Source organism: Plecotus auritus (assembly GCF_963455305.1).
Source record: "Plecotus auritus genome assembly, chromosome: 7".
Taxonomy (NCBI): domain Eukaryota; kingdom Metazoa; phylum Chordata; class Mammalia; order Chiroptera; family Vespertilionidae; genus Plecotus; species Plecotus auritus.
In genome coordinates, this window is record NC_137774.1 from 96,908,158 (window position 1) to 96,923,749 (window position 15,592).

General features: G+C 42.9%; 1 protein-coding gene across 3 annotated transcripts in view; it reads right to left on the reverse strand.

The window, feature by feature from the left end:
• Positions 1–15,592, reverse strand: part of MEGF10 (multiple EGF like domains 10) — a 171,323-nt gene that overhangs the window by 35,645 nt on the left and 120,086 nt on the right. For all 3 annotated transcript variants that reach the window (XM_080677241.1, XM_080677240.1, XM_080677239.1), the window contains 4 exons: positions 11,827–12,039; positions 4,332–4,506; positions 2,639–2,759; positions 1,646–1,809 (listed from right to left, as the gene is read on the reverse strand). In XM_080677241.1, the coding sequence (XP_080533367.1) occupies positions 1,646–1,809; positions 2,639–2,759; positions 4,332–4,506; positions 11,827–12,039 (673 nt within the window). The remainder of the gene's footprint in view (positions 1–1,645; positions 1,810–2,638; positions 2,760–4,331; positions 4,507–11,826; positions 12,040–15,592) is intronic.

Consider the following 15,592-nt stretch of genomic DNA (forward strand, 5'->3'; position numbering starts at 1 on the left):
CCCCAGTAGGGGGCATGCAGGAGGCAGCAGATTGATGTTTAGGTCTCTCACGTCCTCTCCCTTCCTCTCTCTCTAAGAATCAACTAAAAATATGAAGCAGAAAAGCAAAGAAAAGAGAAGAAAAGAGCAAGGGCGCATAATTGCAAAGAGAGAGGAACCTGAGAACCAGCATAAACAGGCAGTGGGTGTCAGATGGCAAAATCATTTGTCCAGATTGTTAAATTTATTAAAATAAAAGAAATAAACCACTTTTTAGGCCCCACTGTTTTATGGGGTTACATAGGATTTAGCCCTGCTACCTTAAGGACCACCAAACCATAGGCCTTGCATCTATTATACAAAAAAAGGAAAAGACTGTGCCAGAGGCTCTGTTTTGTCCACAACTGAAAGGTGATCTCCATGCCCATCTGAGAGCACTGGTGGATGAGAGGCGCAAAGCTGACTTAACTTTGTCCTAAGGGTTGGCATGAACTCGCCCAGGGCAGATCCTCTCTGCTTTGGAAAATGGGTTGCTTAATGCAGAGTAAGCCTGAGAGAGGCCCTTCTTGAGGGGCTGTGTTCAGGGGTCACAGTGTCATCTTGCTATCAGTTGTCCTCCCAGGGGCAGAGAACACACACCACGGAGAGAACACTTACCAGCTCAGGAGAAAAGAATTGTGAAGGGAAGAAAGAATGATGGAAAATAGGGAGAGAAACAGCCTGTGCTTCATTCAGGAAGAAAGGGAAATCAGCAAGTTACTAGAGAATGCACTTTCCATTTGCACCCTCTGTCAGTATGAGGTGACCGACACAGTGGGGGACGTCTAGTGACGAATATCTCCAAAGCTGGTCAAGGGAAGCGTCAGTGTTGAACTAGGAAAACCTTTGGGGATTCTTGTGACTCCAGAGCTATTTACACTAAAAAATGGCCATTTCCAAACTTTCTTTTACCACCTCAATGAGCATGTCTGGGACACCATCACCACACCCTTCAGTTCCCTGCCACTTTCCTCCCCAAATGCTGGAGGTTTCCCATTACAATGGAAACACAGTATTTGGAGAGTTGACAGGCATACACTGAGTGCTGGGCAAATGCTATTGATTGGCTGCCAGGAAGATATGGGTGTATAAGAACAACAACAAAAAAAAATAGACGGGGGTGCCGAAACCGGTTTGGCTCAGTGGATAGAGCGTCGGCCTGCGGACTGAAGGGTCCCGGGTTCGATTCCGGTCGAGGGCATGTACCTTGGTTGCGGGCACATCCCCAGTGGGAGGTGTGCAGGAGGCAGCTGATCGATGTTTCTCTCTCATCGATGTTTCTAGCTCTCTATCCCTCTCCCTTCCTCTCTGTAAAATATCAATAAAATATATATATAAAAAAAAATAGACGGGGAGGGGCGAGGGGGTGGGGCGTGGCGATTAGGGGAACCTGAATAGGGATGAAGGAAAAGAAGAAAACGATTCTTACAAAGCTACCTAATCAATTTCATGCCTACCCCTTTTCTGATCCTATATCCATTCTAAGTTCAGATACCTTAATTCTTCTAATAGTTACTAAGGTTTGGTTTGCACTCAGGTACTTTAAATCAGGAAAACTGCAAGAAATAGGCTAACCCTCTGGCATGGGCTCCCAGGCGTTCCCAGCGGGGAAACGGGTTGGTCGTACCTGGCAGGGAAGTTCACATTTCAACCCGCGCCATCCAGGTGCGCACGTACACGTCCCATCCAGGGTGTTGCAGGCTCCGCCGTTGAGGCACTGGCACGTTAAGTTACAGCCAAAGCCCCATGTGCCACTGGGACAGCGGATGGAGCAGTCCACCCCGTGCCAGCCTGCCATGACAAGAAGACCAGAGCACGTGAGGAAACAAAGGCAGCGGGGCGTCTTGCCAAGCCTTTCCCAGCCACTTTCCCTTTAGAAGCAGCTTAGAGATCAAGGCAGTGTCCCAGCCCCAGCACAGAAATGAACAAAAGCACCCGAACAGCCACATGGGTGTGTGATCCGTCACACAGATGCCAACATGAGAAGCTCTCCTGGGCTAATGGGGGAGGAGACATGGAGTGGGGGCCACTTTAACGCACAGTGGTGCTGTTTTGTTCAGGTTAGAAAAGTGAAATACTCATATGGGAGGGAAAAGGAATGTTTGTATTTGAAAGAGCAACCTTGTCTTTAATGCAGGACCCCCTTAACCATGAACACTGAGTACCTAGGGTCCTAACTGCTGCAGAAACTCTGAATAGACACATTCCGGCCCTCACGTGAAATCGGTGCTTGGCTGCATTTCTCGTCATGACTCCAGGTCAGTGAACTTAGGGCCATGGACACATGTCTGCTTGGCTTCGTCATTTCCAAAATGCAGAGACTCACAGAGTTTTGGAGCTGACAGCAACTTCAGAGATCATGTCCTATGCTTGAGCCTCTTCCCTGACTCATCCTAGATCATCTCCTATGCATGAGCCTCTTCCCTTATCCATCAGAGATCATCTGTGAGCCTCTCCTGTCCACTCATGAAAGCAGGAGAACCCCTGGCTGAAGGGCTTGTTGAGATCAGGCACTGAATTTTGGCACAGCTGGACCTAGAACCCTAGTTAAGGTTTCATTCCTGTGACTTTAGGAGATAAAAGGACCAGGATCATAAAAAAGACTCTATCACCCACTTACCTGCCTTGCAAGTACACGAGCCATCCACAGGAGAGCAGACAGCATCGTTCTTACAGCCACAGAGAGAGGAACAGTTGACCCCATAGGTTCCCAGAGGGCACGGGGCAGAGCAGTCAGTTCCCTAAACAGGCACAAACAGGAAAATGCATGCAACTCTACACACTGAAATAAGGCCAGCACAAATAAACAAAAATATATCTTGGTGATGCTAATTATACTCCTGCTCCAATTTTAACACATTGTATATTACAAAGTTGCTATAATGTCACCACCATACAAATTTAGAGATTCAAGGGCAATGCTAGCTGGCCGATGTTTATGATGCAGTGTTGAATAACATCCCCAAAAGCCTGCTGCCTTCATTAGTTTCCTTCGTAGCAAATATAAAACCTTTTGTCCTTGCTCAGACAAGTAGATATATCACAATAAACTGCAGCTGTAAAATTACTGTCAACAAATAAACATAAATATGAGCTATACATTAAATTGCAATGCTTCCTAGACTTCCTTGTATAATAAATATATAATATGATTAGTAGGCACAGCAAAGGAACAGCCCACATGATTCAATTTGTTATCTGACAGCGAGCCTTAAAGGGACGTAGGTTACCAGAGGTGACTGGAGGTGACCTCCTTTCAAAACAGAAGGAACTGCCCTAGCCGGTTTGGCTCAGTGGAGAGAGCACTGGCCTGTGGACCGAAGGGTCCAGGGTTTGATTTCTGTCAAAGGCACGCACCTTGGTTGTAGGCTCCTTCTTGGCCTGGGCCCTGGCCAGGGCTCGTGCAGGAGGCCACCAACCAATCGATGTGTTTCTCTCACATCGATGTTTCTCTCTCTTTCCCTCTCTCTCCCACTCTCCCTAAAAATCAATGGAAAAATATCCTCGGGTGAGGATTAACAAAAACAAACTAACAAACCAAAAAAAAAAAAAAAAAAAAAAAAAAAAAAAAAAAAAAAAAGCACAGAAGGGACTCTTTAAAACAAGGTGGATCCAAGGGCTCAACCAAAGGACTGTGACAGGTTAGAAAACCCTGTAAAGATCTCTCAGCTCAGAGAGTTTATGATCCTCTTGTTCTGCATTAAATGCTTTGGAATAATTATCAATTATCAATTATCAACATCCTTCAGAGTTTAATGTTCTCTTTAAAATGGGAGAAATAATTTAAAAACAACCCATTTTCCTTTAAAACAAAGATTCCTAATCTGTAGCTAAGAAACCTTAGCAACTAGGCAAAATTCTGCTCTACTGGCATACATAGACATTTTTGTAAGTTCTAGATTCCCAAAGGGACCAAAAAACTTATGTACTACTAACCATCACATGAAAATAGATGGAATTAAGACAAAAACTGTTGACAACAATACATATCCTACTTGGAAAAGTAATTTCATACTGCTTATACAACAGTAAAATAGTTATGTAAGGAATATTTACAATACAGCATACTTCATGACATATATTAATTAAGTAATTAACTATTGATGCCACATTTATAGTTTTACCGGCTTTCCCAATCATCATTCTAAAGCAATTCCTTGTGTCGCTCCTTACTAGTTTTCATGCTTTACCTTGTTAATGATGGGATTGATTTTAGCATGTTCACTGTACTTCAGAAAAGGTCACATAAATCATGGTACTGATACGAGCCGCATCACACCCTTGTCTCCTTCCTCCAGAGCCGAGCCACTTACTTTGAATCCCGGGGCACAGGTGCACTTTCCAGTCACACTGTCACAGTCAGCCCCGTTCTGGCAGCTGCAGATCTGCTGGCAAGCTTCCCCATAGAATCCAGGAGAGCATGTCTCGTTACAGTAGAGGCCTGACCAGCCTGGCTTACAGGCACACTCTCCAGACATGGGGTGACAGCTGAGAGCACGGATGAGAGGAGCAAGTCACTTTCAGGGAAACGTGACACCCAAGGCCCATGCAAATGCTGCTTTAGTCGTGATCACTTATCATGTGGGTAATTCCATACACAATACAGAGTAATTTAAACTTCATTCTCAGGCTTGATGTGATTTAATTAATTGGCTCAACCAATTAATTGGTGGGTCCTACAGAAATGTTGCATGAGATCAGCATCATGCTCTAGGAGGATGACTACCACTGCTGTGTCCTTTGGTCTGGAACTCATTTTAATTTTCATAAATCAAAAGCACTGATTCAAAAGAAGGTTAACACGATGAGAAGGACTCCACCCAAGGAATGATACCTTATCAGTTAACCAGGGGTGATGTCCAAGGAAATCCAAAAGCTGCCGTCTTTTCAGCCTGTTTCTTCTCTAAGCTCCCCATACCTGGTGGTGGTGCAGCTGTCTCTACCTGTAACAGCAGCCACACGGATGGGCCAGGCAGCTGGCTGTCGCCCCACAGCAAATGGATACATCAGCTGTGCTAGGATGCACGCCTTTTTGAGCTTGACACAATAGGGCACTCTGTGACACTCAAAACACATGTGCCTCTCAGCAAGGAAAATCTTAACAATGGAACTAGCTCTGCTCACAATGGAAGACTGTTAAAGATGGGCATCCTCTCCAGAGAGAAAACCCTCCCCTTATGTAGGGCCAACAACAAAATCCACTGTGGCATCCAGACGTTTGCTAAAGGACCTCTCTTGGAGGACTGTTGACAGATTTTCTACTCTTGGAAAGAATGATTCTCTGGGATGGATGAAGATGGAGGGAGGAACTCCAGCTGTCCCACTACCTGGGTAACCGAAGGGAAAGCACACAACTTCTCTGGGCCTGATGTCCTCATCTGTCAAGTGAGGGTCTCAGCCACATCCTTGTAGGTTGGACGGTTTGCTCCCATTTTCATAAATTTATTTAGTTATACTTTTAGGCCCCTATTACAACTAAATTCCCACAAGCAAAGGCCTAGGCATCTGTCACAGGCCTTTCTCAGGAAAACATGGCATGAAGCAATACCTAAGCACAACTCTATATTTAAGAGGGTTATTAGGATATAGAAAGTTGGGATTCGGAAGACAAGGGTCCAAGACTCAGGTACACTTAGATCTACACTGATTTAGTTACCTGCTATTTATCCTGGGGCAAACACCTGGCATCTCCATGGACCTCAAACTTGACACTTCAAAAAACTTAAACTTTGTTCTTTCTTTTCTTCATTCCTCCTTTGGTGTCTACTCCCAACTGTGCCCACTGAAGTAATGGCACCTCTAGTCACTCAGTTGTTTAAACTAAATCTTGGAGTTTTCCTTGATAACTTCTTATCACTCATCTCCCATACCCACTTCATCACTATGACCTAACTCTCCTACCTCCAAAATATATATCTTGAATCCATCTACATCTCTTCGTCCTCACTGTCACCATCCTACTCCAAGCCAACATCATCTATCTTCTAAACTTCTGAATAGCCATCTACCTTTCTCCTTGTGTCCACTCATGCCTCATCACCATAAAGCAGATCATTCTCCTTAAAATTCTCCAAAGGCTCCCCACTACACTTAGAGTAAAACCTATACTGTTTAATATAGGGAGTGATTATATAATTGTCAAAACCAGGACATTTTTAGAGTGAAAAAGGGAATTACTAATAATGACATTAGGACAATAGGCCTAAACCAGATGTCCTTGGCATACCAGATATAGGATCACCCTACATATAGCCCTTAGGCCCTCATCATCTGGCCACCACCTACTTCCCAACCTCTTCTTTCATTTTGATTACTATGCTCAGTTGTAATGGATTTTAGTGTGTGAGGAAAAAAAAAAAGCATTGAGATTTTTCAACCTGAGGGCCTCACATGGGCTATACCAGTATTCCATATGCCTAGAATGCTGTTTCCCACTCTGCCTAGCTCCATCCATCTTCCCCGCCCAGTCCAAGCTTAAATAGTATATCTTCCTTACAGGGACATTTCCTGACCACTCTCATTTAAAACAGGTCTTGCCTGTCATTCTCTTTCATAGCACCCTGCTCTTTCTCCTCATCTTACTCACCACAGTCTATAATCTTGGGTTTATTTTTACAATTTTCAATGTCTTCCTTCCCCTCTAGACTTTGAGCTCCATGAGGGCAGGTGTGTTTTGTTACCTGTCCCTGGTGCACAGCAGGCCCATCTACCTATCTATATTAATAAAAGGGTAATATGCTAATTAGACCGGATATCTTCTGGATGTCCTTCTGGTCAAAGCCACGGTGGCAGGGGTCGAGGCAGAGGTGGTTAGAGGCGATCAGGTTGGCGGCGGGGGAGGCAGTTATGGGGTGAACAGGCTGGCATGGGAGAGCAGTTAGGAGGCGATCAGGCTGGCAGGGGAGGGCAGTTAGGGGGCTATCAGGCCAGCAGGGGAGGGCAGTTAGGGGGCGATCAGGCCGGCAGGGGAGGGCAGTTAGGGGGCGATCAGCCCGGCAGGGGAGCAGTTAGGGGTGATCAGGTTGGCAGGCAGAGGTGGTTAGGGGGCAATCAGGCCAGCAGGCAGAGGAGGTTAGGACTTGGCAGCTCCCAGGTGGCCCAGGAGCGGGGACTTGCAGGCTCCAGGGCAGCCAGGAGCAAAGCCAGGGAAAAGAAGGCCTATTCTTGCACAAATATCATGCAATGGGCCTCTAGTCCAGGGGTGGGCAAACTTTTTGACTCGAGGGCCACAATGGGTTCTTAAACTGGACTGGAGGGCCGGAACAAAAGCATGGATGGAGTGTTTGTGTGAACTAATATAAATTCAAAGTAAAGGAGCGGAGGGGAGAGCAAGAGAACCCTCCACTCTTTCGGCTCCGCGGGCTGGATAGAACAGCCAAACGGGCCGGATCTGGCCCGCGGGCCGTAGTTTGCCCACGGCTGCTCTAGTCTTACCTAATAATAGAGAAACATGTAAATTGACCGTACCTCTGCTACGCCCACAGCCAATCAGAGTGAGTATGCAAATTAACCCAACAAAGATGGTTAATTTGCACACATACCTGGGTCCCAGGAACCTCCTCTGAACCCAGGTCACTCCCAGCTGGCCATCAGGTGGTGGAGGCTTTAGGCTTGGGAAGGGGCCGAGTCTGCAATCAGAGGTGTGGGTGGGGGAATCTAAAGCAAGGAACTTTGATAGCAGTCTGCTAAGAAAACTAGCTATGAAAAAAGAATTGCTATTACTTAGGATAGAGCATAGATCAAATGTTAGCAGGACCAATAAAAGCCCATATTGTGCAAAAATCAGGGACAAACTTAAATTTAGTTCAGTAAGGCACTACTTCTGAGAAGAGGAAAATAAATAGTTCGAGAAATGGATTGGTTAAAGTAGTTTACCTTATCTAACCATACTATAGAAAAGGACATCTTCTCATGGAAAATATTACTTTACATTAAAAAGGAAAATAAATTTCATGGTATAGACATAAATGTTAAACAAAACAGATAATTTGGGTACAGGAAATTGAACTAAGCTAGAGGCAGACAGAGAAATTGATATTCAATGCCCCCCAGTGAGTATTACTGCAGTGCACTGGTTCTCAGATTGATTGACACCCAAATTAGTATTCTGCAATTTGTAATTAGGTATAGGAAGCCAGAGCAATTGGCAGGCATTTGATGTGTTCTCGTGCAGGCAGCTTAATTGGTAATGAGATAGATTTACGTGTTGATGTGAGAGCAGCAGATTCGAGGCTGAAGGTTGGTATACTCCTATCTGTATAGAACAGCTTGCTTTGTGTCTGTGAAAATAGGAACACCTATCATTTTATACACATATATAACTAGATATCCATCTTCTAGTAAAATTTTCAGTTTAAGAGTTAAATTATTATAAGTCCAATACAATATTGGCTAAAATAGAATGAGTTCTAGAATTTCCTTTTATTCATTTCCTTAGATGTTATTAATGCTCAAATATAATCAGGTGGCATTTTCAAATAGGCACATCCTGATTGCCCACAGCTATTAAACGTCCTTATTAACAAGAGCTAATATAAATATCTTATGTGGAATCTTACTAAATCTCAAGTTTTATTTTCACATGTAATCATTTATCATTTTATTTTTTTCAATTGTGGTTGTTACCAAGAAATCAAAATCATTACCAACATGGAAGTTAGTTTTCCATTGAAAAGTCCAGTCCACAGTGACTTTCTTTAGACTCTATAACAGTACGGTAATTTTAAATGCTAATATCATGAATAAATGTATTTAGATTTATTTGACCCCTATGATAGATGGCAAAATAAAAATGGCTACAACTCTGCCCATCAAGAGGTAGAATGTATTGAATCTGGATTTGGTTGTGTGACCTGCTTTGTCTAAAGTAATATTAGCAAACATGCCATAACCAAATGTTGGCAGAGTGCTTGCACATTGGAGCTTGCTGCTGTCTCTTGCTGCTTGTCACCATATAGAGAAGCTCAGGCTAACCTGCTAGAGCAGGGGTCCTCAAACTTTTTAAACAGGGCCCAGTTCACTGTCCCTCAGACCGTTGGAGGGCCGGACTATAGTTTTAAAAAAAACTATGAACAAATTCCTATGCGCATGGCGGGCCCGGGACAAGTCGGCTGCTAAGCAGGACAGGCTGTGGCACCCAGCGGGCCGGATAAATGTCCTCGGCGGGCCGCATGTGGCCCGCGGGGTGTAGTTTGAGGATGCCTGTTAGATGATGGAGACATAGGGTCAGCCACCCCTATCACCCAGCCAAATGTTAGCTATGTAAGTGAAGAATTCCAGCCAAATCAGGCTCTAGTTCAGGGGTGGGCAAACTTTTTGACTTGAAGGCCACAATGGGTTCTTAAACTGGACCGGAGGGCCGGAACAAAAGCATGGATGGAGTGTTTGTGTGAACTAATATAAATTCAAAGTAAAGGAGCGGAGGGGAGAGCAAGAGAACCGAATAGAACAGCCGGATCCGGCCCGCGGGCCGTAGTTTGCCCACGGCTGCTCTAGTTGATCTGCCAACTGAACATAGGGAGACTGACAAAAGAACCACTAAACTGAGCCCAGCACAAATAGTCATGAATAAAAAAAATAAAAAAGCCACCAGCTAATAAATAATTGCTTTATATCACTAAATTTGGGATAGGATTTTATTTTTAATGCAGCAAATGCTGATACAAACCCCTACCCAAATATACTACTGCAATATATGTCAATATATATGTCCATATAACTCCAAATTTACCAAGAGACAAGCTAAACTAATAGTTTGCATTGTATTAGTTAACTCATTAATTATAATGAAATGTTTTAAAATATACATAATAAATTATGTAATAGAAAGCTCTACTTGCATGATTAAATGGTAAAATGAACAAGCTTGACTTTCAAATAATAAAAATATCATATGACTTTTAGTTCAAAGGAACCACATGTTTCCAGGAATTTTACATCGAAGTTCAAGATATAAAAATCAGATGGCTGGCTCCAATTGTGAATTCAGCATGATAGAGTTATATAACCAACATTCAAATGGTTTTACTAGAAATCTGTAAAAGCTAATTTTTAAAAGTAGCTTTTATTATTAGGAAAGCACTTCACAGGCTATTTGTTTTTTAATCTTCTGATTGTTATGCTTTATTAGACAGGTTTTTGTGTTCTTTTGATCTATGTGATTGTAAAATAATTTCATGTACAGTTGGTCCTCCTTGTCCATGGGCTTTGCATTCGGGATCCAATCAAATGCAGATCAAAAATATTTAGGAAAAAAACAACAACCAGAAAGTTCCAAAAAGCAAAACTTAAATTTGCTGAATCCATGTGAAAAAATGATGTGTAGGCATACCCTGATGTAGCTTATATGCAAATGTAAGTGATATGCAAATACTACCTTTTAACTGTCCCAATTGCACCTGCCACTGCTAACATGGTCCCCAACAATAAAACCAACATTTTATCTGCTCCTCCAATTCTTCTCCTAGTGGAACTCCTTTGTATAGGTTTAGTAATCTATTTTATTTCAGGCTGTGTCTACACACAATGAAATAGCACAATGGCAAAAAACTCTTAACTATCGCTACATGAAGCTTACCTTTGCTGGGAAAAGCTTTCTGCAGGAAAGGTAGCCAAACTCAGGACTTGTCCCTAAATTCTGCCAGCCCCTTAAATATTGGAGAGGTTAAAAACAAACAAAATCCTGTAGAGATTATTTATTTTTACTCCCCAATGTTTGTTTAGCCTTGTCATGTAAAGAGTGGCAGGATTTTCCAATAAAGAAAACCAAAAGTTGACTAAAGTAGCTCACAAAGTTGCTTGAGATCGTACAAATGTACTTCTTTGATGTGCCCCACTGAAATGTATGCCAGCATGTGGGTATGTGTGCACGCACTTGCGCACAAACACACAAACATACATGCATACAATGCAAAAGTCCATTTTTTAAAATTCCAAACAATGGTTTAAAAAAGAGACCAACCACAGGCTTGTGTTTACTTTTAACTGCATTTCAGATTTGATGTGGCCACGAGCTATCTTTTAGAAACATAAACGAAATAACAGCTGTGCTGAATGCAAATAAAGTAATTCTTATAACGTCTGAGCTGTGTATAATGCACAACATTTTGGTCAAACTCAACTTTCCCAGCAGTTTACAAATGAAACCCAGAATTCTAAGTGATATGTATCTGGTCCTTGGGGAAGGAAGAGGAAGTCGGGGGGTGGAAAGATATTTTCAGGGGTAGACAAGGTACAGTAGGGTGGGTGGGATCATGGTTTCCTGTTCTGAAATTCTTCGAGAGATTTTTGAGCTAAGAGACCCCTGTGAGTTCTATGTCAGGGTAATCAATTCTGAAAACATATTTCACATATGACAGCCACATGTGAAGCACTTTCACAAAAACGTCCACCGGTACACTTCCTCTCTACACAGATGTTCTTTCTGTCAAGCAAAAGATGTTGCCGTGAGAATTTTGTGAGACTTTTACATACTAAACTGGCTTACCCCATATCTCTCACTGCATCTTTGCTGCTCAGGGAATGTCACAGAATCCCTCTCTCAGGGAAACGTTCCATTAACTTCAGCAAGTTTAATTTTTGCTAGTCACCATTAGTACAGAATAGGATTTGCTATCCACCCACAACCATCTGACAGTGTTAGCACTTCTGATTTAGACCACCTCCCACCAAGCACAAAAGTCTTCCATTCACTCAGTGGTTCCTGCCCAGGACAACTCAGAGGCAGAAACGGTCTTGGAGTGGGAATCTCTCTGCCAGTCTCTCCTTTCAAATAGTGGCCGTGTCTTTCCAGGGGCAATGGGCCCTCACCTGTGAGTGTTGTCCACGTGGCAGGGGCAGCGCTTGTCACACCTGATGCCATAGAGCCCGTCAGGACACAGGCGCGCCTCGCAGTGTTCGCCAGAAAAGCCCGCTTCACAGAGGCAGGAGCCGCTCACGTGGTAGCATTTCCCCCCGTTGACACACTGGCAGGTCTCCGCACAGCGCACTCCGTACCTGCCCACAGGACACTGGTCCTGGCACCTGTGAGGCGGAAGGCGGAAGCGGAAGGTAGATTGGTTAGTACATTGTGAAACAGTCGATTCAGACAGACTTTGCAATGTATAAACTGAAATTACTTTTTGGACTTGGTATTTATTTAGTGATTACCCCTTTACAGATATGAAGAGCATTTAGATGAATTATTCTGACTACAAGCAGTAGTAACAGCAATATGAACTGATCAAAGAAATGACGTAAACAAAATAATGAACCTGGGACATGAAGCATGTTTTATACATAGTGCTTGTCAAAGGGACATATAACATTCTAGTAGGTACCAGGAAAGGGAGAAAAGAAACTGTCCAAATGTTAGTTAGTCACAGTCTATAATCAGGAAATTAAAACACGTGTTTCCTGGTTCCAAAGAGAAAACTGTAGCAGATTCTAAACTAAATTTTAATTCTGTTGGCTTTCACATTGACATTAATTTTTAATCTCAGCCATTAGTTACATAACTTTAATCTCAGTTAAAGTTATGTAACTAATAAACAAAGTCCTCTATAGATCCGGGAGGTGTGAGATACTGAAATAAGATGTCCGCGATTCCACCCTGGGAGCAGAAGCGGGCAGGTTGTAGGAAGGCGTGGAGATCCCTAATGCAAAATTTTTATTGAACAGGTTACTGTCTTCTGTTGGGGAGAAGGGCTGCCAAATGGCAAGGAAAAAATATCAGACCTCAAAAGTTCACTTTATTGTCCAGCCTGAGAGGCTCAGTGGTGGAGTGTTGACCTATGAACCAGAGGTCACAGTTCGATCCCCAGGCAGGGCACATGCCCAGTAGGGGATGTGCAGAGAAGGCAACCGATCAATGATTCTCTCTCATCATTGATGTTTCTATCTCTCTCTCTCCCTTCCTCTTTGAAATCAATAAAAAAATATTTTTAAAAATTCTCTTTAGTGTCTTTTTAAAAAATAACATTAGAGCTCAGTCCCAGAGGAAGGGCATGCTCTGGGAAGCTGGATCAGGGGGAAGCGGAGTTGTTGGAGGGAACTGTGACAGAGAAGAGAATACTCATTGCTCCATAGAGAGCAGGACTAGTTCCCGGCCAGCCAAGCCTCCTTTCGACTGGGCAAGGTGACTGGATGGAGCTTTCTGCAGCAGAAGGAGTCCTTTTAGCCAAGGGAAAGGGAGATGGAGTCTCATCTAGCCAAGTGCTCGCCACAAGTAGGGTAGCACTGTGAGTCTCAGCAGCCGCCTCCCAGGCCATGCCAGACCCAGAGTCTAAAATGTAGGTCAGCACTGCACTGTTCAGAGGGATATAATGCGAGCAGCAAGTGCAAAACACATTGAAGCATACTTAAAGGCAACAGCAAAGTGGCTGAAAAGCCAACATTTCCCACATGACTGCATATGTTTAATGATAGGGTGTGGTACTAACAATACCAGGGCTGGGCAGGAATTCTATTTAAGTGTAGAGGATAAATCTTGACAATCCTTTGATACTTTTCTGGTTAACTCTGGCTCTTGCATATATTTAATGGGATAGAGCAGTGGTTGGCAAACTGCGGCTCGTGAGCCACATGCGGCTCTTTGGCCCCTTGAGTGTGGCTCTTCCACAAAATACCATGGCCTGGGCGAGTCTATTTTGAAGAATTGGTGTTAGAAGAAGTTTAAGTTTAAAAAATTTGGTTCTCAAAAGAAATTTCAATCGTTGTACTGTTGATATTTGGCTCTGTTGACTAATGAGTTTGCCGACCACTGGGATAGAGACAGGGAAAAGAGCCTCTTGCAAACTGGATTTCACAGACTCTAGACATCTTTAGGTGTGTGTGTTAATAGGCAAAGTCTTCGAATCAACTGCTCAACAAATTATTTGGTAAATTCCTGAGTAATTGCACTAACATTTAGCATAAAATCAGACATGTGCTTTAAGGTTACAGAGGCGTCTACCTATTTTTAGACCAGGGCATTTTTAAAAGGTATTCTATTTTTAACTAGTAAGAAGCTTTAATAAGTGTCATCACTTAGTTTATTCCTTAAAGATGTAAACTTCAGAGAATGAAATACCAAGGTCCTATAATTTGGCCCCATCATGGCTCTGCTAAATGCTAGTAAGACAACTTTGCAACCTGTCTGTCCAGGTTTCGTTGCAAGTTAGTACCAAAAAGAAAAAGAGATGTCAAAGGGTTTCTCCCTCTTACATGGATTTGAAAACAAACCCGAATGCTAAGCGCTGGACTGCGTGATTGTAACTTAGTAGAAAGCACAGCTCTTCAAGTGGGTGGACCTGATAGAGATCGGAGGCCTGGAAAAGCGTCAGCTACGAAATGACAGGGAACCAGTGTGTATATTTTATCATATCTTGGCAGAGACTTCCTTTTCTCTGGGAAAACAATATTCATAATAGCTGGTCCTGGCCATATTTATCTTTCTAACCTATAATTAAACATACTACTAGTTTGTGTTATAAATGGCAAACAGCCATTTGAGTTTTACTTCCTAAAGTAGCCAGGATGTAAAGCTTGGCTCATATTCCCACTTCTTTTCTGTCAACATTGCACTTGTAGGAGAATCCTGTTAATAACAGTTATGCCCATTTCCGTCTTCCAAACCAAAATGATAGGGTATCTTTCTAGAAGTAGACATTTTCCATCTTGAAAATAAACATGATCACGGAGTAGCTTCCACCTTTCTGATCGGCTGAATGTGAAGTCTTTCTCAGGCAGTCTTATCTCCCTTTTTGACCCCTTTATGAAAAAAGTAGCATCATTTCCCAGCTAATTTAATGCCCCTACTGTTGCTTCTATGGTACCAAGTGGAACAAGAAAAACTATCTTAGGAATCAGGAAAACTGGAAATACATTTTCTTAGGAGAGACGACAGAGAGGTGGATAAAAATAGAGCGATAAATATTGGCCACAATAGAAATATTTAGAGTTTATATATATATATATATATATATATATATATATATATATATTTAAGATTTTGAATAATGCCTGGGAATTAGGAAAACCAGAGAAGCAATAAATAGAGATAAACTAATACAGCATGATATCAATTCTCAAACCAACAAGGGTCACAGGGTTGTTTTAATACCATTTCTATAATGATACTGCATCTCACTGTGAACTTGTGGAAAAGAAAGTGAGTTGGCATAGAAGGGGGTGGCAGCTTCCTTATCTCCCTGTCCTTTTGAGCATGTCCCTCCCAGAGTGACTGGAATAATTGGGCCAAACGATGATATAGTGAAAGAATCACATTCCTCACTAAGCCTGGATGGATGAATCAGGCTCCTGCTTTCAAACTTCTCGGGAGAACATATACAAAGTGCTGCGAAAGAGCCCGCTTTCCACAGCCCTAGGTAGAGGACAGGGTTCCTCTGCAGAAGAGCGAGCTGCATCCCCCCAATTTCTTTCTATAATTTCTGACCTCCTTTCTCACACATTCTTCTTCGCTTCGAGGGCAATATGGACAGAGGCGTGGCAGGACAGTCTTAGTTTGCATCTTAACAGAGTCCAAAATTTATCCACGAATCTGTCCGTCCAGCTGACATTAGGGAGCACCCATGATGTGCACAGACCCCGGCGAGGC